Source organism: Molothrus aeneus, chromosome Z (assembly GCF_037042795.1).
Source record: "Molothrus aeneus isolate 106 chromosome Z, BPBGC_Maene_1.0, whole genome shotgun sequence".
NCBI classification, from domain to species: Eukaryota; Metazoa; Chordata; class Aves; order Passeriformes; family Icteridae; genus Molothrus; species Molothrus aeneus.
This window is the reverse complement of record NC_089680.1, coordinates 14,488,073-14,510,606: the sequence shown is the minus strand read 5'-3', so window position 1 is coordinate 14,510,606 and position 22,534 is coordinate 14,488,073. Positions and strand designations below refer to the sequence as shown.

Sequence of the window (22,534 nt, the reverse complement as noted above, 5' to 3'; positions counted from 1 at the left end):
AGATATTTCAAAGGCAGACACAGGAAACTTCACAGAAGTAGAGTGAAAACATTGAATCTAACAATATTTTTCTCTAATGCCTGACTTCATGTCCAAAGCACGACTTTGGATAGGTATCTTACAAAAGCTCTGTGTAAGACAGATGACACTTTATAAATATCTGGGCTGTGTTTGCCAAAAAGGACTGTTCAGCATTGATGAACTGTCTGGTGTGACTGGACATATCAAGTGAACAAAACACAAATTCCTCATGTCATCAATTATTTGTGTAATCAAGCTGCCAGGTGCTGTTAGCAGAACTTGAGAGTGTTTTGCTTTCCAGATTTCTGTCAGTTGTTAACTTTGTACTGTAATTTTCATTTAAAATGTCTTAAGACTACTCTGCTTCAGGTCATGCTTCTGCAGACCCATGTGGAGTCACTATCTTTCTGAAAATCCAGGACACAGTGATATCTGTAACTGCTTCCCTGATTATTTGGCTTCCAACTTTCTACCTTCCCCATCCTCCGAGAGGTTCTTTCTTTACTTTAAAAGGCACATGGACTGGGGGAGCTCAGTTAATCGCTCTCATTCTGGCTTTGCATTACCATGTATTAGTAAAATTATTCTAAATATTAGGTAACAATTTCCAACTAATACCACATTGAAAAGGAAAGATTCCAGTCTTAGGCATACAAAAACATATTCTACCACATGTCTGTGCTAATAACAGCTTAACTAGCAATTGTAAATTATTCAAAATCTATCAGGCACTATAGTTGTCATTGTCCCGCTCAGAGGTATGCTGTATGAATTATAAGGATGTCTCCATCCACTTTTGAGACTCCTGCTTCCTAGTGAACCAAGCAGCAGCTAGCACCTCATGCTTCCCACAGCTTTGACTCTGAAGTAGCTCTGCCCACCTCTTCCTGCAACTGCAAATGGTCTATGTGTTCTGCCATCTCCTAACACCACCGCACAGACAGAGTTCTCGTGGAAGAAAGCAGAGATAAAACACACTCACCTCTAAGCATGACAGCATGTTAAGGAGGACACTGAATGCAGAATTCACTGCAGATAACAGATTACCTTTCAGCCTTTAAGAATCACAGGAGACACATTCTTGCTTTTCAATGTCTTCCACCCTTTCTTTCAGTGATGCTTGCTGACAATTTCTGCAAACAACACAGATACAGGTGAAACACTACATCAATTAAACATATTGTTTAGCATTGGACTCAAATACAACTCTAATATTTGGATTTTTACCATCTCTTCTCCAGGGATATTGGCATAAATGGATTTGGTTTAATAATTTTATGAATAAAGTTCAGGCCTCAAATTTGGAGAGGAATACTTTTCAAGCTGCTCGTTCCAATAGAGTTAATGTAGTTACTGAGATCAGAGTTTGGATTTGGGTCCACTGCTGATATGAGGTATTTCCATCCTCTGACCTACTGCTATTAAAACAACGTGCAACGTAATATTTTACTCAGCATGGGGCGGTGTGACTTCATGATGCTGCATGCAGTAAATGGATTTTGTTCAATTAAATGCCAGTGAACATGCATCCTTGTAGTTCAGACTCAGATGTACAACAAACAGTGCATGCAATATCTAATTCAAACCAGTGCATAAGTCACTCATGCACACCATGACAGTGAGGTGCATTAAAAAGGACACATTATTCTACTATAGCTTTAACAATAACCAAACAAACATATTACATGAACTGCAAACACTGCACATATTTCAAAAGAATTTTACCTGATTGTTAAGATTTTTTTTACAAAAAGCCTGAAGGCATAAAGAGCCTGGCCACAGAAGCTTAAGAGTGGCCCCTTTCTATGACGATGATGGTAGGTTTCAGATGAATTTTAACCACTTGCCACCCGCGGTTAGCTCAGTAGTCTTGTCTGCTGTTCCCCCACTACGTTGAAAATTAAATGCTTTTGTCTTGCTGCCCAAGAAAGTCATCTTGACTTCACATGTGTTACAAGAATTATCACTGGGTAATCAAAGATGCAACACGTGAATTCAGTTGGCTTTCATTTATCATTATGTGTAATGACTGACCGTTGTCTGGCGCATCCTCTTATTTGCTCAAAGATTCACATGACATTACATTCATTAAAGGAAAGAATAAATACAATACAACTAATTAATACTACTCTAGTTCTTCTATTTCCCCTGTAAGGAGAGAATCTTGAGACTTGAGAATATGTGTAATGATAAAGGCAAAAAACTGTTAGAAATTTTACATAACTGTTCATTTTTCCTTCAACTCAAAATTAGGGCAGTAATATCACTGCAAGGTGCCACCAAGGTTATTAAGATCTGATGAAGAGTATGCCAAGTGAAAGTGTTCGCTCACTGCTCTCACATGAGGATAAATTTATTGCTACAAGTTTTAACATTATATTGTACAAAAAATGAAACGGCAAAACAAATACAAGTTACAGGATAGGATAGGTAAGACAGCATTAGATGGCACAAGTCAATATTTTACAGGACTGCAATAAGGAAAGAAAGGCTGCTGACCAAAGTATTTACTCTGGGGCTTTGATGCAGCTTGTGAAATTGAAGCCAAAGTTCTTCATTTGTCAGATACATCCATGCATGCACACTGATGTATATACTTTCCTAATGCATTATAACAGCTGTGATTTCAAAGCCATTCCAATTATCTACACAACCTTTTCACATGAATTTCTTACCTCTAATTCACCAGATAAGTGGAAATCTCAGTCCAATTTTTAAGTAATTTCTAAGTGCTCACTCAACAATTTAAGTGCCATTTACAAGCACTAATTCATTTAATCACAGAGTTGTCTGTGACTGGGACTAAGAGTTTTTCTAAAATAACACCAGGAGTTTTCAAGCAGAGCAGGAGACTACATGTCTTACCCTCCCATTACTGAGCCCCACAATTTTTTCTTCTAGGAACTGATGCTGCTTATTTAACTTTTGGGGATTTGCTCATCCTCAAAGCTGACAGACAAATAAAGTGACATATGCAAAAACTTGAAGGCAGAAAACAGGCAAATTTAGGATTCCTAATAACTGACTTCCTGTGTTTAAGCTCTGCAACATGGAGAAAAACTAAGGTTAACAAAAGAGGCAGGGACAGGCATGTGATGCAGTGCTAGAAAGGGAGTAAGTGCTTTCTATGTGTCAAAGATGATGCCTACTTATTAGGAAGAAATGCATCCAGGCTTTCACAATAAATCAAGTAACTTGATTCATTTTTTTCTACTTTTTTTAATACTGCATAATGCCAGAAGTCATATCAGTCCAAGACAGATCACTTTCTTCTATAACTGGTTTTGAAAGGTCTTGAAAAAATAACAGATACAACAGGTGTGATGCATGCAGTAGGATCAATTTATAAAGTTGTGGGTCAGAAAGGGATCACAGCTGCTGTGACATCTATTTCTCTGGAGAGAGGAAATAGCACAGAGGGGTTTACACAGAGAAGCTTTTACTTCAGCTATGGACCCTGGCTCCTTGGCTGATGCAGTCACAGCTAACACTACAGACCTAAGCCTTGGCCACACCACATCAGGAGCCATCAGGTGATGGCAAGCTGCAGAGAAATCAGCAATGGACATACCTAAAAATATATGTATGATGTAGTAGACATAAATGTAACTTTCAGGTGCTTTTATTTTATTTGCAATCAAAGGGCTGCACAGATGATTTGGTACCAGGTGCCTTCTTAAGAGGGAATTGGTGCCTGTAATATCAGAACATCAGTCTTATTAATTCAGTACATACCTTGAAGCCTATGTTAGGTTTCTTAAAACACACCAGAAAATTAAATAGCATGTGTGAATTCTGGCAATTCCTTAATATTTTCTTAATAAAAAAAAGGTTTTTATGTGAAATGCTACATAGCAAAGCGCGTAAGCACTGAAAACCTAGGACATGACAAGGGGATTTCTAGAGGCAGATGAATTAATGAAATGCAGATTAAAATCCTAGGTCCCGACTCGAAAGCTACCTAAAAACCTAAAAATTTTAGATCAGGAACTACATTACAAAAATGATGGGATTTCATTGTTTAATGATAAATAGAAAACCGTGAATGCAAAATAAAAAGTGAGCTGGAAAGATACGGCTTCCTGCTTGAAAAAAAAAAATATTCTAGATATAATTAGAGGAAGGTGAAATAACAAAATGATTTCATGTAGTGATATATGCTATAACTTCAACAGAAAAAAAAACCAATTCCAAGTTTGTTTCACAGTAGAAGCCAATAAACTTTTTTATTGGAGGAACTACAAGGCAAATACATTTTGTATACATAGACCAGTTTGCTTCAGATCACCAAATATGCTTATGTATGCATGTCAGAGTAGTGCCTTTAAGCTAGAAAGTAAGAAAAGTACAACATTATTACAATGAAGGCATACAGTGAAGGAAACTGCAGAAAAATTAAGATTAATTCACTTCCAGATATAGAAAACAAGCCAAATAATTATCACAACTGTTTCACAAGCCAGTATCACTGAATTTCCAAGGGTAAACATAAATGTACCACCTGCATTAGAACTACAAGTCTGCTTAGATATTAAATAATTTTCAGAGGTCACTGCTGAAATACATCAGAAATGTACATGATACATTTTTAAAAGTACAGTAGTAAAATTGCATTGTTTGAAAAACAGGATTCTGTCATTTACCTGTCCTTTGGTTTCTATGCCTCTCATCAGTGTAGGATGTTCACAAATTAATGATTAACTTTTTGTGAGGACTTACATGACCCAATTCAAAGCTGCTGTATGCAGGTGTAACTCAAAGTCAATGCATATAGACCATATGATTAGCATCCAAAACTAAAAACAAGTTATTTTTCTCATTTAATAAAAGAAATATTTAGCTGTTTATGGTATATGACAGATTTATTTATTGTCAACTCTAAGATGCCTCAAAGGGTGGAAATACAAGCACTGTATCCAGCCATATCACTTTATATGTGTTTCTTCGAAAAGGATTTCTTTTATCATTTCAATTCCAGAATTTGAAAAAGTGGTCTCCAGTTACTAGAAGACATCAATGCTACATTCCTCTGAAATCAATGACTCAGTTTTTCAAGTGAAAATACCTGCAAAACACCATTCCTGTAGTTCTCAGAAAATATTCTTCATAGGAAAAAAAATCATGGGCATTTTTACTTCTTTAGTCTTGTACTTATATGTTGCTCTTACAAAAATACCATTACACATTTAGAGGAACTTTCATAAGAACCTAATACAAGCTTATTGTTTCTTACAGGCAGTCTGAAAAAGAAATCATTCTTCTTTTTTTTTTTTTTGTCTCTGATATCATTGTGGTGATATATTTTCCTTTATATTCTTTGTGCAGATAGTTTATAATCTGAAAACTTTTCATAAGAAATTACTATAAAACCCATAAACATGGGCTCCAAACCAGCTCCCTAGATTAATCTTGAGATCATAGATTTTAAGCATATTCTAATTCTTACTGGCTTAAATGCCATTAAATTGGTACCCAGATAAGTGCCTTACTTGGCATAATGAACAGGCAAAAATTTTCTAAAGTAGCTCCTGGCACATCAAAAATCCACAGAGAAAATAGCTTTTAAGTCCTGCTGAAACTGTATTAATACCACATAAGAGATTTACATGTAAAAGCAAAATTTAAAAGTGAACTTATGGTATCCAAAAATCCTTTACCATGTGTTTTGACATCTTTCTGACCTTTTCACTCTGGGGACACAATTCAGAAGTTACTTTAAAAAACATAGTTGTACGAAATCTTACCTTGCAACCTGCATTCTAGTACTGAAGTCAAGAGATCTCATTGACCGTAAGACTTCTATACAGCCCAAGTACTGTAAGGAAAAAGAAACAGTTGGAAAATGTATTATAATTAGGCTTGAGGTCTGGGAGAAAGTGCAACTCACCATTAAAAGGCAATGTGCAATTTTTAGTTTTTCATTTGATTTATCCTATGCATAAAGTAGGTTGTTGAGATTATGCTGTTCTATGTCACAGATTTCTTCCATAAACATTTTGTTTTATTTAAGTGTCACATTTCATTCAACATATAGTTTTATGTTTAACCTGGTCACTGTAATACACTCAATTTATTATTTGTTGTTGTGCTTTTTTTTGTCTTCTTCTATCTTAATTGGTCCACTTTAGGTACAATCAAAGTAAAAAATAATGTTAATGAGAAAGGAAGTGTGGTAAAGGACATTTATCTGGTATTGGTCAATAGGACAAAGTTATTTAAAAGGGAGAGAACTAAGTCTCATTAGAACAAAAAAGGCAACTTATAACAGGGAAAGCTGAAAAGAACACCAGCAACCAAATTTCTTAATAAACACTTCAGGGATAGATGTGATTTAGTATTTTTATTTATTATAGTAGTAAAAAGGTGGAAAATGCTAACACAATATACTAATAACCTATGTTGGGAAATGGCTTTAACAGGGTCATTCAAGAAAGGAATGACATGAAGGTTAGCTAATATTAAGACAACATCAGACTTTTTGACCAAGATTTCTGCCCTTCATCTCTGTGGAAAAAAGGGAGTACCATTATAAAAGATGTTAAAATTCAACAGCATCTATCACTAGGAGTGAGAAAAAACTTGGGTGAATCTTCTAGATTTGCTTCCAAAAGTGGGCATAACTTGCATATGCTAAAGTCTACTGTAGCTAAAGCTCTTGTCAGATACTTGGATGGTGCCTTTGCAGAAACTGCCTCATGACTGGCATAACCCATGTATCTTTGCATGTAGGTTAAGTATTTAGCCATACACTGGACTTTTGAAAGTCTGGGGAATTGTGGAGGAGTCTTTACATCATGAGTCTGATAATGATGATCATGATGCTATTGTAGCACTGTGTTTTTATATCAGTTCTTATATCAGTTTTATATCAGTTTTTCTATCTTGACAGCATAATACAATCTATTGGGATGAAACTGGTGCAAAAATCAAGTGAGGCCACGATTTTTCCTGTTTGGGATTTTTATTTTTGCAGAATAGATAATCTTTTAAATAGAGAATGACTGGATCAGTAACTGTAATATGTAGAATTTCAGTTAAGATTTTCCATAGAAACATGTATGTCATAAAATGTTTACAGGCTGAAGGAATATCTAGGTTTTTTTTCACATATCCACTATTACTTAATTTATTTCTATCAAATGCTATTAAATCAACACAACATTGAATAAAATCAGCTAGAATATCAACTGGCTCTTATACATTAAATTGTTTGAACTTGCATTATTATAGCACACAGTTTCTGAGAAAGGTTATCTCAAGATCCATTTCCTAGAATATTTTAGAAATCTGCAAATCTATGTTTTTTGAAAAATTGTCTTGTCTAAAGAGATCCTAGAACATGGAGCTTTCAAGCTAAAGATCATACTTTCAAACTGTCATCTATCAGTGCAAAATTAGACAATCCTTGTATCTTACTACAAATAAATTCCTTTTTTTACATATACTTCTGCCTGAGTACTTAAAACATATACAACTACATTTTCATGCTCTGATGAAGGAAGTTAAGCCATTAAGTCTATTTTTAATTATCTCAGAGGGTGATTTCATTTTCTTGGAGATTAAATTCTTTAGCAGTACTTGAGATAATCAGCTGGAATAATTTAATTTATGTCAATAAACAGCAATTATCAATATTTTCCTGTTTTCTTTCTGTGACATTTTGTTTTAGTCCAGGATGCTTTAATAATTAATTTTGTCCCATTATTTATTTCATATGAGATGCTTTTGTAATTAAATATGCTATAAATGGTATGACTATTCAAAGGTATCCCTGTGATTTTTTGTTAAAGAAATTTCATTATTTCATCAACCTGTTAGTTTAGATCTCTCAATACTAAAACACTCTTGGATTGCACTTGTTCCTTCACTTACCTATATTTGCCACAAGTCTTTCAAAACAAAGTAATTGCACGAGTTTGAGAACCAGGTCCAGCATTTTGGAAGCAAACTCTGGAAGGTATTTTGACAAGTACATGCAGGCGTGCAAATAAATACACAAAAACATGTGCACACAAGCCACTGCCAAAATAAACAGACGAATAAGTAGACAAAAACCCATAAACATACTTAGAAGACGTGCATTCAGACCCCCTTTGAGTCACACTACCTGATCTGCATCAACAAAAATAGAGACAAGATCAGACTGAAGGAAAGTCAGATGGAAAAATTACCCTGTACTTGTTTTATGTATATACAAAGACAGCTAAACATAACATAGTAAGGCTTGCAGTATTCCTGACTGATCAATGCAAAGATGGCAACTGATTTGCTGGGATAAAAGATGTGAACACTTAATCACCATGGCATGTTTTCAAGTAACGAAATTACTATAAAAACTGACATTCAAAAGGTCCAAAGGCCAACTACAGGGACATATAACTCACCTACTGCTATGCTTCAATTATTCCCCAAGACCAACACTGCTGTCTAAAAATATCCATTTGAAGTACAACCTGACAAGGATCCACAGAAAGAAGACATACAACCAAGATAGCAAGGAAATAAATTATTCATTTATTTCAACAAATAAATACCCTGATTAAAAAGAAACACTATCTTTTGCTTTAGGCATTCCATGAAACATTTAAAATATAGTTATAAAACAGTCTACTTCTAAAAAAAGCTCCTCTTCACCCAGCACTTAATGTATATTCTAACCAATCAGCTACTGCGCACTGTGAAATTTATGAGCTCCTGCTATCATCCTCCTTCTCATTGCTCAGGAACCAAATATATCGAGATGTAGCCCACCTTGAAGTAGGAGGATTTGGGACTACCAGTTCCAAGCTTTCTCAGAAAACATTCTGCTTTCTGTTGGCTTTCTAATATTTGAATGAGTTTCCAGCTTGTGTACACTGAAAGGTACTATGTCCCAAGGAAAAAAAATCTTTCATATGAATGAATACCTTCCCATTCAGAGGTTTTAGATTCATAACTTGCACTTTGCATGCTAAACAGTACCTTGCAGGAAGCAGAGTGCCACATACTGGTGGTACCATGTAGCTCTCGTTCCATGTGGTTCCAATATCCTCATTAGTTACAATTTTGACAGGTTAGTGTAAGAGAAGGCTATATATCTCAGATTTCTGGTTTGTCCCATATGCAAAGACTTGTTCTGTACTCCCTAAAGTACCTGTCTTCTTCAGAAAATTCCTGTATGGCAACTAAAATTTTTAACTGAAGCCTGTGTAAAAGATATTGAGATCTCTCAACACTTCTCAGAAACAGACATGCACGCTGACTGAGTGCATTTGTGTACTTGGAGCCAAGAGAAAAAAAGAAAGAAAAGAGAGTAGTCACTGTCAGAGAAATCCTTTGCTCCAGAAATATGAACAACCTTGTTTGGTGCTTCCTAACAAGCTCTTCAAAATACAAGAAATTCTCCATTGTAGGACTGAGAAGCTGGCAGTAACAACAGCAAGAAATACTTTTATAAAAATGTAGCAAGACTTATTTTATTATTCCATCAGGATGTAGCTCCATACAGCACTGAAGCAGTTCAACCTACATACATGTCTAGCAGATGAGTGTCTGCCTTGTGCATAGCATATCTACGCTCTCAAATAAAATAAGAATTCCTAACCTCTGAATCCAAACTACCTGAGTATCATTAGCTCATCAAAACTGCATGGGTATTCTTAGTAAATTGAGATTTACTGGTTTTAATCTGTGTAACCAGATGACCACCATCAGATCTGAGTGGTTCACTACTTTGCAGCTTGTACCTACCTTGTACAAGTCACGTAAGAGATAACAGGGTTACATCAGCAAACAGACATACAATTTTATTACAAGACAAAAATTAGCCTGTGCCTTCAAATATTGACGTATCCAAAGTATGCTCTAACATTGCACAGCTGCAGATAATAGCCTGGGGGCTCAAAAATTAGATTCTGATTCCTGAGGTTCTGGGTGCTGTATGGAGATCTAAGTTTCAAAAATAGAAATAAAATAAGCTGGGCAATTCGCTGCAATTTTCTCACCCACGGGCTTAGGCTCTGCTTTTACTTGGCATGTGCAAAAGGGAAAAAGTGAGTATCTTTTTACTTGCCACATCTGGTTCTCATGTGTATCTCAAGTCATACGCCTACATTTTCTTTCTTTTCATTTCTTAAAGGATGAGGGAATTCATTTGCTTGGTTTTGAGGGTTTTATTGTTTTACATTTTATTCTCATTCACCAAAGAGCTAGTCCAGAATTACATTATGCATGGAAGTAAACAAGTAGTTAGTATGAATCGACTAGTGATAGTTAACTATGGTGGAGGACTCTCTTATTTAAAAATAATAGCTTTTATTTCAGGTTCCATTGCTACTAGTCCAAAACACATTTATTTATGCATCAAAATGATAGCTGCCTCAAATTTCAGGTATCACTACTCACAGCTAAAGGAGCTTGTGAAATGTGCACTGGGAGTTCCTCAATGTACCACAAAACTGAAAAATTACTTTCAGGTTTGCTATCTACCCTAAATCATATTAAGATTCAAATCCAGATGCCCACTAACAAACAGGCCATAGTACAAAAATAATAACAGCCCAGGACTTCATTTCAAGATAGTAAGTTTGTCCACATGAAACTGTGGATACAGACAGGATTTTTAGTAACAATACTGATGTGTGAAAAGGAGAAGAGGGGAAAAAAAGAAAAGAAAAAAACCAACACAAAAGCAGCCCAAGCAAAAAGCAGCCCAAGCTATAGCCAGAGACTGCAAGATTGATAAGTATTTTACAAAATGAATTTTTCTCTTCAGCAAATTAATATGAAACTCTATCCTTCAATCCCTTTGATATCATATTAGATTAAATTCCCAGCTTAACTGAATTTAAAATACCCACTTTCTAAATCACTGAAGTAGAGAAAAAAAAATCCACAAAAAATTTTTTAAAAATTTCTTCGAAACTAGAAAAGAAATACAAGTCTAAGCTGTAATCAAAAAGTGCTCCCTTTAATAAAATTAAATAAACTAAGTTAGGGAAAAATAGTAAGTGCCACAATGCTTTCTAGTTTTTTAATTATGCTTTAGAAGAACATTTATTACCCTGAATATCTTACTAGTTTGACTGAGACATGCATCACAAAATTACTTAACTTTCCTAATCAGCAAGACATGGGCACAGAAAGGGAAGATAGCTTATCAAAACATACATTTGCTTCTTTACTTCATAGAGAAACTATAGTGTAGTTGTATGTGTATTATTTATATGATTTACTTGAGTTAGCACTTGAAATCTTTTAAATATAGAGGCACTGCATCCATACTGAAAAAATGTACATGTAAAGGCACCCTTATAATATCATACTCATCATTAGCCCACAGATGTGGCTCAGCTTCCCAACTGGGACATAGATCTGGGAATCTGGAAAATCTTTCTGGACTGAATGATTAGCAAGACCTGCACTCCAATGTGCAAAAACCTTTTTTCTCTGTTTTTGTGGGCTTTTTTTTTGTTTCTTGTTTTGTGGGGTTTCACTTCTTTATTTTGTGAGGGTTTGTTTCTTTGTTCATTTTCTTTTTTACCTTAAGAGCTGCCCATTGCTAAGAGGGTGTTGTCAAATGTCAGGGAAACCCTTCCCTGGTAGGTGGAGAGCCATTGTCCTGCCATTATCATGGCAAACATTTCCCCCAAACTCTGGCATCACAGAAGTCTGCAGGACACCCTCTCGCTTCAGGTGTTGTTGAAAATACAAAGCATTTGATGAGCAGAAGAGGCAGCCTTTGAAAATGCTGGTTACCATCAGCTGAACACAGAGCAGTGTGGTTAAAAGGAGGTCCTGCATGCACAAAACCATTCACATTTATGCTAGTTTACCTAGGCACTTTCAGTAGAAGAATGGAATGGAAAATTTGTTCTGTGACATTTCTAATGTAGAGTAAGTTATAATATTAGAAAAAGCTGTGGGCAGAACCAAGGCTAGATATTCAGAGAGAAGTAAATTTTCATAAGCACTAGTCACAGAGTTTTAAGTAAGCTGCTAGAGATTTCAGTTTCTCTGAAAACTCTGAATAGTTTGGAATATAAATATATTTGCTTTAAATCGTCTGCTTAACTATCACACAACACCATATTAAAATCTTAGCTAACATGGGTGCTTAGCTAACATGCTCTCCCAGCCATGCCACAGCCTCCTGTCCTTCCCTCCCCTTGGGGCAAGACATACCTCCAGACATATATGCAGGTCTCTGGGGGCACCTGGTGACTGTGCTCTAGCAGGACATGCCACAGCCCCCAGTCTGTACCTCTGCCCTGTGCTTTCCTGCTATGTGTAGAACAGCAAACCTGGTTGTGGAAGCAGCAATCCTGCATGAAAGAAGCTCTGGCAGCCTCGTTCTGAATGAGGAAAAGGCCCTATATTTAGACACTATCAGAATCCGGCACCAAAAATGTGTCATAAACATATGCTGCCATGAAAAACAGAAAGGCTCTCTTCCGTGCTTTCATACTTTTGCAGTTGGTAATTTTTATATCGGTAAGTAATCATGTACAGAGCTTTGCAGTGAATCAATATTTCCCCCAAAGGTTTTTTCCTCCTTAAAGAATGCATGTTCCAATCCAGATGGAAAACTCTAGGTAAGGATTGATTGAGCGTAAACGGAAAAAAAATCTTCTTTGGGGTTCAACTAAAGATAAGCCTCAACCTCAAATTTATCATAACAAAATCCTCCATGAGGCAAGTAAACCAAGAGAGCTTTCATACTAGTAGAAATGATGATGGATATGACTGTCAATTGCATTCCTCTTGAAAACAGGTGGTCTGCTTCTACAACAATGGATGAGAAAACAGTTCTCCCAAGAATCCCTCCAACTCTGGCCAACACCTTCCTATTTTCTCTTGTATATTAACTTGTTTCTGTAGCAAAAATAGATTATATGTGTCTATATATTCAGACTAACAATTCTTAAGTGGCAAATGATAGCCAACCCTTTCTATGAATTGTCTTACCCTGTGAAAGCATCCTGGCAGCATCTCACAATCAACTCAACAGTAAGGACTCAGAATCTCTTAAAAAAGGCAAAAGATTCAGCTAGGAAAAGAAGAAGATATTTTATCTTATCTCAAAAAGCAATTTCTTAAGTCAACTCTGAGGTCTCATTTCTTGCTTTAGAGGGGAAAGATATAACCGAGAAACAAATTTCGCTTCTGACAATTTTCTCATCTCCATCTCAAATGGGGTTGAAAACAAAACACCTTCAAATAAAATACTTTTTTCTTATTTCTTACTTGCAGGTGGATGAAATAAGATTGCTAACACCATGCCCAGAAATATTTATGCAGTAGAGATGCTAAATGAACAGAGCCTTCACAAGATTTCAGAAAAATCCCATATCGGTAGTTATGCATGAACAATATTTCTTATGTTCTTATCTTACAGATAAATGTTTTTGCATGCAAAACCTCAGGAATGTTTGAATCAGAAGCTCACAGTGGACAGTGATTTATTCTATTAATTCAAATGTAAACATATTCTATATTAAGACTCAATTTTTTGCATGGGAGAAAAATTTCCCTTAGAAAAAGCTACATTTGAGGAAAAAAACCCACAAGGTTTAGTTCTATACTTTTTACATTTAATTTTAAAAATACATAATAACAGTGAATGCAATTATTGCAGTGTGAACCACTTAGAGTATGCACTGCAGTAGCACAGATGAATTGCTTCATTTTCACAGCTGCATACTTTAATTCAGTGAAGACTTTCCAGACTGTTTTGCTACTACCTTGAATATCCACTAAGATATACTTCCCTTTAAAGCACCATGCAGATTAGTTCCAGCAGCTTATGTTCTGCATCAGAATTCCTTTAACACAAACACACAAAAGCTTCTGCAGCCAAAACAATATGCTTCAATAGCTGGAAATCATAATTAGACATTTGAAACTGTAAATATGGACACTGTAAATATATTTAGCTATTAAAGAACTTGTTCTTCCTCAGTCATTAGAGAGTAAGAGAGTCATTAGCAAGTTGAACTTCTTGATGAGGAGTATCATTAAAGCACAGATTCAAAAGACAAAAGATCTAGCAGGTGCTTTTCCAGTATGCCAAACACAAACCCATGTTAAGTATCTGAAATGCATATACTGTTCTGCTTTCTAAACTGTGCATTTGGAGGTCTGATGTAGGAAGGACCTGTCACTGTTAAAATTGAAAATCCAAAACAGGCATGGAGGGAGAGGGAGTACTTTTTTGTATGAGTGACATATGTACCTCTGGTCTTCATGAAAAGAGCTCAGCAATTAAACCAGATCTTTTTTTCAGAGTCTTTATCAATATTTAACTCTCCTATGCTGAAGCTATAGTTTTTTGTCTTCTCAGAAAAAGTGCTCAAAAGATAACCCCCACTGTGCAGAAAACAGGGATAAGGGGAGAAATTTTCAAGGCTGGATTTAAATAGTGAAAAATCTCTGGAAGGTTTCCTTGCAGCATAAAGGCTATGAAGAGGCAGAGCAGCTCTGGGAGGCCAGGGGTACCACCAGGTCCCCAATGGCCCCAAGCAGGCCTACTCGAGACCCCTTTTTATCACCACTCCTGAAACTCCTAAGGCCAGGGTCAGCTCAGAATTGGCACCTGAAGCTCCAAGTAGGTGCCCATACCAAGCAGCCCTGCCTTTCCATGTTTTCCATGTTTTTTTCCTTGGCAGAAGTAAATACATTGTAAGAGAGAGTTCATACAATGTTTCCAGTTAATTAGTGCTTGCTGCTTAGCTTTTCCACACAATTAACTTACCAAAAATGTTAGCAGAAGAGCAGCATCTGCATTCAACGTGGTCACAAAACATGGCCCCTACATTCAGTGACAAAGGCAGTGTTTCTGAAACATTCCAACTCTTTGGGAAGTTATAGGTGTTTCTAAAATGTCCTGGGGTTAATGAAAGCAACTTGTCTATAAAAAAGAGACAATCCTGTTTCTTATTATGCTTCTTAATCACTTTATCACAAGTAAGAAGTGTCAAATGTCAGTCAGGAAAGATGTTGCTGTCCCATGAGACATTCTCTTCCTTGTACAATTCCTAAATTAGTAAGAGCCAAAAATGTAAATAAAGGTATCTGAGCACAACAATGTATCCAAAGGATGGAAATGGTGCTGAGTAGGCTTAGACAACATCTTAAGATAAAATCTCTCTCTTTTGGTCATGTGCTTGTTATTTAAGGTATTTGTTCAACTTATGTCTCTAATTTCAGGATTTATTCTGAGGTTAAAAAAAAAAATTAAAAAAATACCTGTAGCAGTAAATCCAATGTGATGGTGCTGTAGGGGAAAAAAAAAGTCTAGACATCTTTTTCTCTCTTCCTCGCATTTCTTTCTTTGTGTCACCCTATACTCCGTCTATTTATTTTTTCTTTTTTATGGCTTTGACTGTCATTTCTGTCTAATTTCAGACATAGTTTTTTTCAGTCTTTGAACTTTTTGCTGTGACTTGGATTGTCTGGTTCAGCCTTTTTAGACTGAAATTTCAGCTGGCCCTATGAAAACTTATTTGAAAACCAAGGGGAATATCTAACTTAATAAATAAACATTCCAGATTATCCTGACTGAGTTGTGCCTAATCCCTCCAGAAAAACAAGGGATGACTGGAAATGTGCTTGCACCAAGTCCCATCATTATTCCCATCACAACTCAAATGGACAGGCTCTGCCTCAGACCTGCCTGCAGCTGACAAAGGTAGAGCTGCATTACATTTTGTCATAAACATATAAGCTCAAATAAAATTAGTGTTACATGACTACTCAGAATTGCAGAGAAGTAATACTGAAACCCTCTTCCTCTATGAAATTTGTTTCATTGCATGGGAAAGTAAATCACCTTGAAAGAGCATAAGTAGCCAGGAAGGCTGGTTGTCTCTGACACTACACCAAAGCAGATCCAAGCTTTTTCTCACCGTAAACAAGAAAATTTAATATTGATACTTTGTGCATTCACTTGAACTTTCAGCTGTAAAATGAAGCCAGGCTGCAGCACAAGTATAGCTGTTGGGTTAGTGGAGATAAGATTTCACTTTGGCTAGGGGAGAAAAACACCCTGTCACTGGGACAAAGGAATGCCTTGTCTCCAGCAGCACAGAAGGGTATGAGTTTTCACTGAAGATCTTGATTCATCTGTGTTTTCTCTTTGTGTTTGTAATGGCAGATATTTACATTGGGCACATGGTATTCTTACTATAAACATTGTTGGAAAACAAAGAAACAAACAGTCCAATTTCCAAGGAAAAACAGAGAAGGAATTCTGCCTGAATGCAATTTTACCTCCTACACTGACCAGCTAAATTCATCTAGGGATTTTAAAACTGTAGGACATACATAACTAGCAGGATAAATAACTAGCAAGAGTATCATTTTTTTTTTGAACAAAAATACTCCACGCAAACAGTCCAAATGTACTGGAGAACAGACATTCATGTTGACAGCTGAATCCTTTAACTCTGAAATCAATACATGCTTTGCTTTCTGCAGAAAGAAAAAAGGGTGCAAATGTACAGTAATAGTACTTGATTCATGTAATTAGAATAATATTATAATTAAAGACTCTATGGTATGATTTCTGCTCGTAGAATCTGATCTAATTTCTGTGAGAAATGCTCTTTTCCTATTATTGGGCTGTACAACAGACCCACAGTAGTTCAGGCCCATGAAGATCAAAAGAAAGGTTTTCAGCAGACCAACAGGCATCAACATCCTTCTTTCATAGTTCAAATAACAGTGAAGGAAAATGGAAAGGATACTAACTGATCTCTCAGGAATATGGTACAATAGGAGGGATTAATTACTTAAACCAATGCTGTCTTTGTCACTTACTTCTCTCTCCCCTAATCTGCATGCATGCAGCTTTAAAACCCACAGTGATAAGCCAGTTTCATTAGTCTTTGTTAGCACTGTTTTTGTACCCGGGTTGAGGCTAGTAGATTCTGAAGTAAAAAGTCAGTATTCTATCCTATTATTACCATATGGTTGAAACACACAACACACTTCTTAAACATGTAAACCTTATTACAAACAGGATGCTCTAGGGCTGTGGTTTGGGGTTTTTAGTCAGGCCCTGCAAAATGATCAGTGATTAATGAATAGCATCACCTCAATTTGATTGACAAAAGTTGAAATTAAGTTAAAAGAAACCCAAACAAGCTTGCAAATTTTTTTCTATAAAGAAGATAATTTTAACCAAAAAGAGAAATGAAAAAGCTTTGCTGAAATGTTTTTTGGGATTTTTTTAGTGAGAGCAAATCAATTCTGGCTACAACAGAAAGGAAAAAAAATAAAAAGAGAAACATTTTTCCAAAGAGCCCTGAAGTCTTCTAGGGGAAGGCAACATATGATGCAGTTTCCACTCTGTTAGCTCCATTCAAGGCTGTGCTTTGCAGTCTGGGTTAGCCACTAAAGAGACTCAGCAATTCAGTTCATCCCTGAGCACACACTTAACTTCCAGTGTACAAAGGTAGCCTCAATTATTTCAATGAGAATGCTCCCGTAAACAGTGTCATGCAGGAATGTTTGCAGAACTGTAGCCTTTACTTGGTGATGTGTTTGAACAGCATCACAATGATGTCTGTTTTCCACATCAGATATAAACTGTTGTTATTTCCTCACAAAGAATGAAAGTGTTAGAATATTAAAGAAATAATATCAGTTAGGATTATATTCTTTGAATACTTTGCTATAGTAAGAATAATGTCCTTTATATTGAAATATAATAATAATTTAATGTCCTTTTTATTGAAATATTATTTGCCTGACTTGAAGTGATTCTTTTGGATGAAATAGTTCTTCCTTCCTCTCTCTTAGATACTGTATTTCTATCTGGTTTTTAACACTAGATTTACTCAGGTCTGTTCTATACTACTGTGTTGCTTTAAATCTTACTGGCTTTTTCAGATACACTTCATATAGACATGTAAAATTATACAGTATTTTTGGTTTATTTGGTTTTGAACTGCTGAACAACATTAGTTTAAACTAATTGACACTTGTTACAAAATCCAGCCACAAGTTACCTGAAGACAAAAATGCATTTGCCTCTTAACTTTTGTGCTCACATTTAAATAAAACAAACTCCAAAATGTCTATAATATTAGCCAGTGATACTCATAAGTAGATATTTATCATTTGAAACAACAGATTACATTGAAACATTTAATTGTTGTTGCATTACTCAGGCTTTTTTACACTGTTTTTATTCTATGCCTTTGTTTTTCTGACAATATGAAGACATATAATCTCTTCCTTGAGTAATCAGTCTCACTATAGGGAAAGCACTGAACTCTTTAAATACTTCCAGCACAGCAAACTACTGCCTTTTTTTTTCATTAATTCATTATTTGTTAAACAGTCCAGCAGTAGTATTAAGTATGATTTCAGTACCTGACTACTTTATATCCCCAGTATGGTTATGGTCATTGTCTAATTTGTTGCTAAAATGCTTTTTGAGGTTGTTTTTGTGAAACATTTTATGTTATAATATATAAAAATGCAATAGGAAATCCACAGGGAGTAAAAGATTGAGAAAGCACCAGCACTTTTATGGTTGAAAACAATTCCATTGCAGCAGACCATGGAGATCAGAATATAGCTACAGTTTACCACAAACCTGCACCCTTTTTAAGCATTAGAGTTATACTGCCTATTTTTAAAATGAGTAATATGTAAAAATGTGGGAACAGCAGTGAAATTTCATATTTTTCATATATTGCACTTAAGAATTTTGTGTCTCTTACTTCAGAAGATTCCAATGTGAGCTATCAAACTGCCCAGTAGTTACAACTAATCCTGTCCCATGACAAATTTTCTCTTTTAAATGTGGATTAATGAGAAAATTGTAGCCCAGTGCACATTTGCCCAAAAAAAAAAAAAAAAAGACTTTGCTGGTTAACAACAAATCTAATTTTTGTCTCATTTAACAAATGGCATATGGAATTTTCTGAAAGGCATATGGTACTAATTAAACATGGTATGAGTCCCCCAGACAGTCAGTATAGCCATGAGGTATCCAAGGAATGTTTCCCCTCAGTATACATTATCTGTGTATTGATTTGATGGTCTGATTGGATAAAAGCCTTGGTAGCAAACAATGTTTAAGGATTTGGGAACTGCACTTCTATTCTTATCCATATGAATGCTGCAGTTGCCAAGGAAAACTGAGATAGTTAATAAGCAGGCAAATTTGGAACTAATCAGGACCAGTTTATTTTCATTCATTCATTCATTAACCACTTATTTTGATCTCTATTTTCAATCTTTGTTTTTACATTTAGACACTATTCTGTGATTCTTATGACAGAAACCATAAAGTTAATCATCCTATTTTTTAACAGAAAGAATAAACTAGATTTCATATATTTTAATGACTAATAAACTACTAACAAACACCTAAAAGTAAGTTGTTTGATTGATTTGGAAAATTCTGATATACACAGTGTGTATAAATACACTTTCATGTACCCAACATCTATTGCACTAATTAATATTCATTCTACTATCTCAGTTAGGTATGGGTAAATTACTAACTGTAAATGTTAGTCCACTTCTGTATAACTTTAATTCTCTTTTCAATTCAAAGATATCAGCTTCCTATAGCATATAGTATGTAAACTGCTGAAAGGATTAAGAAATTCAGTGCTGTGTGTGTTCTTTTTCAGAATGATCACTTCAGGTAAAACTAACAGCAGCAGTGTATTCACACAGTCATTATTGGGCTTGTACTATCCTATGCAAAATAAAAAGTAAAATGTTTGAGTTGCCTGAGTTAATGTGAAAATGGTACATGACCTTTTGTTAACCAGAGTATTTCTGTGCAGAAGGACATCAGGAGTCTCAAGACCACTATGTCTAGCATCAGTGGGGATTTTTTTACTGAGACATTTCTTGAAGAGTAACAGAACAGCAGTTTGTGTCTTGAAAGGTAGCACTGACTCCTTTGTGATCCCAGTAAATTTCAGAGTGATAAAAAAGACAGTACAATTTCAATAGTGCTCTGAATTGGCCAACTTACTCAATCTAGCACCACCTGCTAAATCTATTATCACCACTAACATAAAGAAATGAAAACTGCTTCCTAGTCTCCCAACAGCTAAAAATGCACTCTGCTTTTGATAATAAGACTTGAGAAAAAGCAGTAAGAGTTAAGTAACAAGGGTGTTACTCAGTTTTAAAGCATCCTGAAATAAAGTCACCTGTGACTCTTACACCTAAAATAAGATGACACTAAAAATAGACCTGTAATATTAATAGCCTGCTGCAAAACAGTTTAACACTTAAGATACAAAAGCCTCTTGGCAAATGAAATATGGCAACTGAAGAATGAATTCTGGACAATAATGTCATTTTTACACTTTCTGCACACCATGCTGAAAGGTGTTACCAGACTCTTGCCTAACTACAAAAAGCATTGCACATACACTTATCTTGAAGGCTCTACTTTAACAGGTGGTTTCAAAATATTTTCAAAGCATATAGAAACATTAAGTTTAACCTGTAAACTTAAGATCCTCTGCTCTTAACATGCTGTATCAATGGACTGAAAAGAGCAATAACACTTAAAGTGGCTGAATGCTCATTATGTAAAACAAGCTGCATTTTCCTGCTCTACCCACAACAAATTGTGAAACAGAATAAGAACTGTGCTCCCTGCCTTACTGCCCTAAGATTTCAAATATCATTTCACTTTAAAAAAACACTTGCCCTTAGAGGTGTTTAAAACTGAAAAATTCATGCATGATTAACAGCTCTCCTCACATCAAGGAGTCTGTCTTTCCTCCTGTATATTGCACCAGACATATTGAAAGCCTACGTATCCAAGATATATAGAGTATGCTAGATAACACTGAAAACCTAAATTCAGAAGAAGGCTAAAAAACCCAGATCAAATCAGCTTTTATCTTAAGAACAAGATTTTTATACAGCTGTAGAACAATATTTGCAGGTTTGCTTTAATGTAACAAATTAACACAGCTTCTCAACCCTTCCTTCCTGCATTTACATTTAATGTATTATGCACCAAAAAAAAAAAATACAAATAGAGATCCTTTCAGCCTGACTATCCTGTCAGCAAAACCAGCAGAGAATTTTTCATTGATAAAAACAGAGAATGGAAGAAAACAGACCAACCTTCACAATGTACGTCACACCAGGTCCCAGGATCTTCTCACTCGAGTGCAGCCATCCTCGAGAGGATTTATTGACAAAACTGCTAGTTTGATTCCAATCTTCACTTCCCAGGTGCATTTCCTCTGACCGTGCTTTTTTCCCCATACTCATCTTGCTCACGTCCTGCTGAGAACACGAAGTGGCAGAGACAAGGTTACATGTGTTGTCTGAAGCCCCTGCTGCTGAACTAGAAGCACTCGAGCTTCCCTGCAATTTGGAGACAGCAAGCTCCTTTACTGCAGAGGAGAGGTTTTTGATACCCAAAAGGCTGCCCGTGCTAGAGAGTTTCAAGTGGGACACTTTATGGATGAGGGTACACAGGGTGCTGGGTCCATCTTCTTGGTCCTTGCGGAGAACCTCTGGTGAGACCAGGTACGAAGGTGAAGCTGAAGTTGTAGCAACTCCTGAGACCTTGCTGTTCATGGGCAAATTGTGAATAAGATCATCAACAGATGTCACAGAATCATTCCTGAAGCGGTTATACTTGGTACGTTGAAGCATGCCCTTCTATATCTGCTTTCCTGCATACGTTCTGGCAAATCTGATGTCAATGCAGGAGATGCCTGTACTAACATAGCAAGCAATTCATAACGGCACAGGGGGTTAACAAGAGTTTAGGGTAAAAAAGAAAAATAGTATAAGGAAAAATGAAAAACTATATATATAAGAAATTTCTTTTGGTTCCTTGTTAAGGTTGGGTGAAGTAACAGTTTTCTGTGACTGAGATCTCAGTCCTGCTTAGAGCTGCCAACTCGCTCACAGCAAAAGCATGACTCACACAAATGAGAAGGACCCTTTTCAACAAAAGGCTGTGAACACTGCAAATCACTTCCTGTAGCCAAAAAAAAAGGAGAGAGAAGAAAAAAAAAACCACATCCACCCACTTACAGCACACTAGCACCAATCAATTCTCAAATTCCCTTTTCCTATCTTCTCAAACAGATACTTCCTCCCAACCTTTAATTCCTATCCCCTCCCACCACCCTTTTAGTACCAAAGGCAATTACCTTTAAAACTGAATTAATAGCCTTTATGAAACACCACACTTTATTCATCTGTTAAAATGTTCTTCCACCTCACATATTTGTGAATCTATAAAGAAATCACAATTAGATAGCAAATATCTGGATAATATTTGCATACATATAATCCCCCTCTCCTGCCCCTGCAGCAGAACACAGACACCTTAAAGGTTTTCAGAACAGATGAACAGAACTAAAGACTATATACATTTTTTCCACAAAAGCAGCCTAACAGTGCCTTTTTGTCAATGCTGTCCCTCACAGAAACTGTTATATTCAAATTTTGACAGAGAAATAAATCCTTCTTCCCTGTTCCTTCACAAGAGCATTCTATTTTAATGCAGGAATTATGT

The 22,534-nt window shown here is 35.9% G+C and overlaps 1 protein-coding gene across 1 annotated transcript in view; it reads right to left on the bottom strand.

Annotated features, from left to right (window-relative positions):
* The window catches only part of SHC3 (SHC adaptor protein 3), a 51,932-nt gene extending 29,812 nt beyond the window's left edge, over positions 1-22,120 (bottom strand). The window contains exons 1-2 of the mRNA XM_066569031.1: positions 21,121-22,120; positions 5,766-5,836 (exon numbers count right to left, since the gene is read on the bottom strand). Of these exons, the coding sequence (XP_066425128.1) occupies positions 5,766-5,836; positions 21,121-21,660 (611 nt within the window). The 5' untranslated portion in view covers positions 21,661-22,120. The remainder of the gene's footprint in view (positions 1-5,765; positions 5,837-21,120) is intronic.
* Positions 22,121-22,534: the final 414 nt, after the last annotated feature.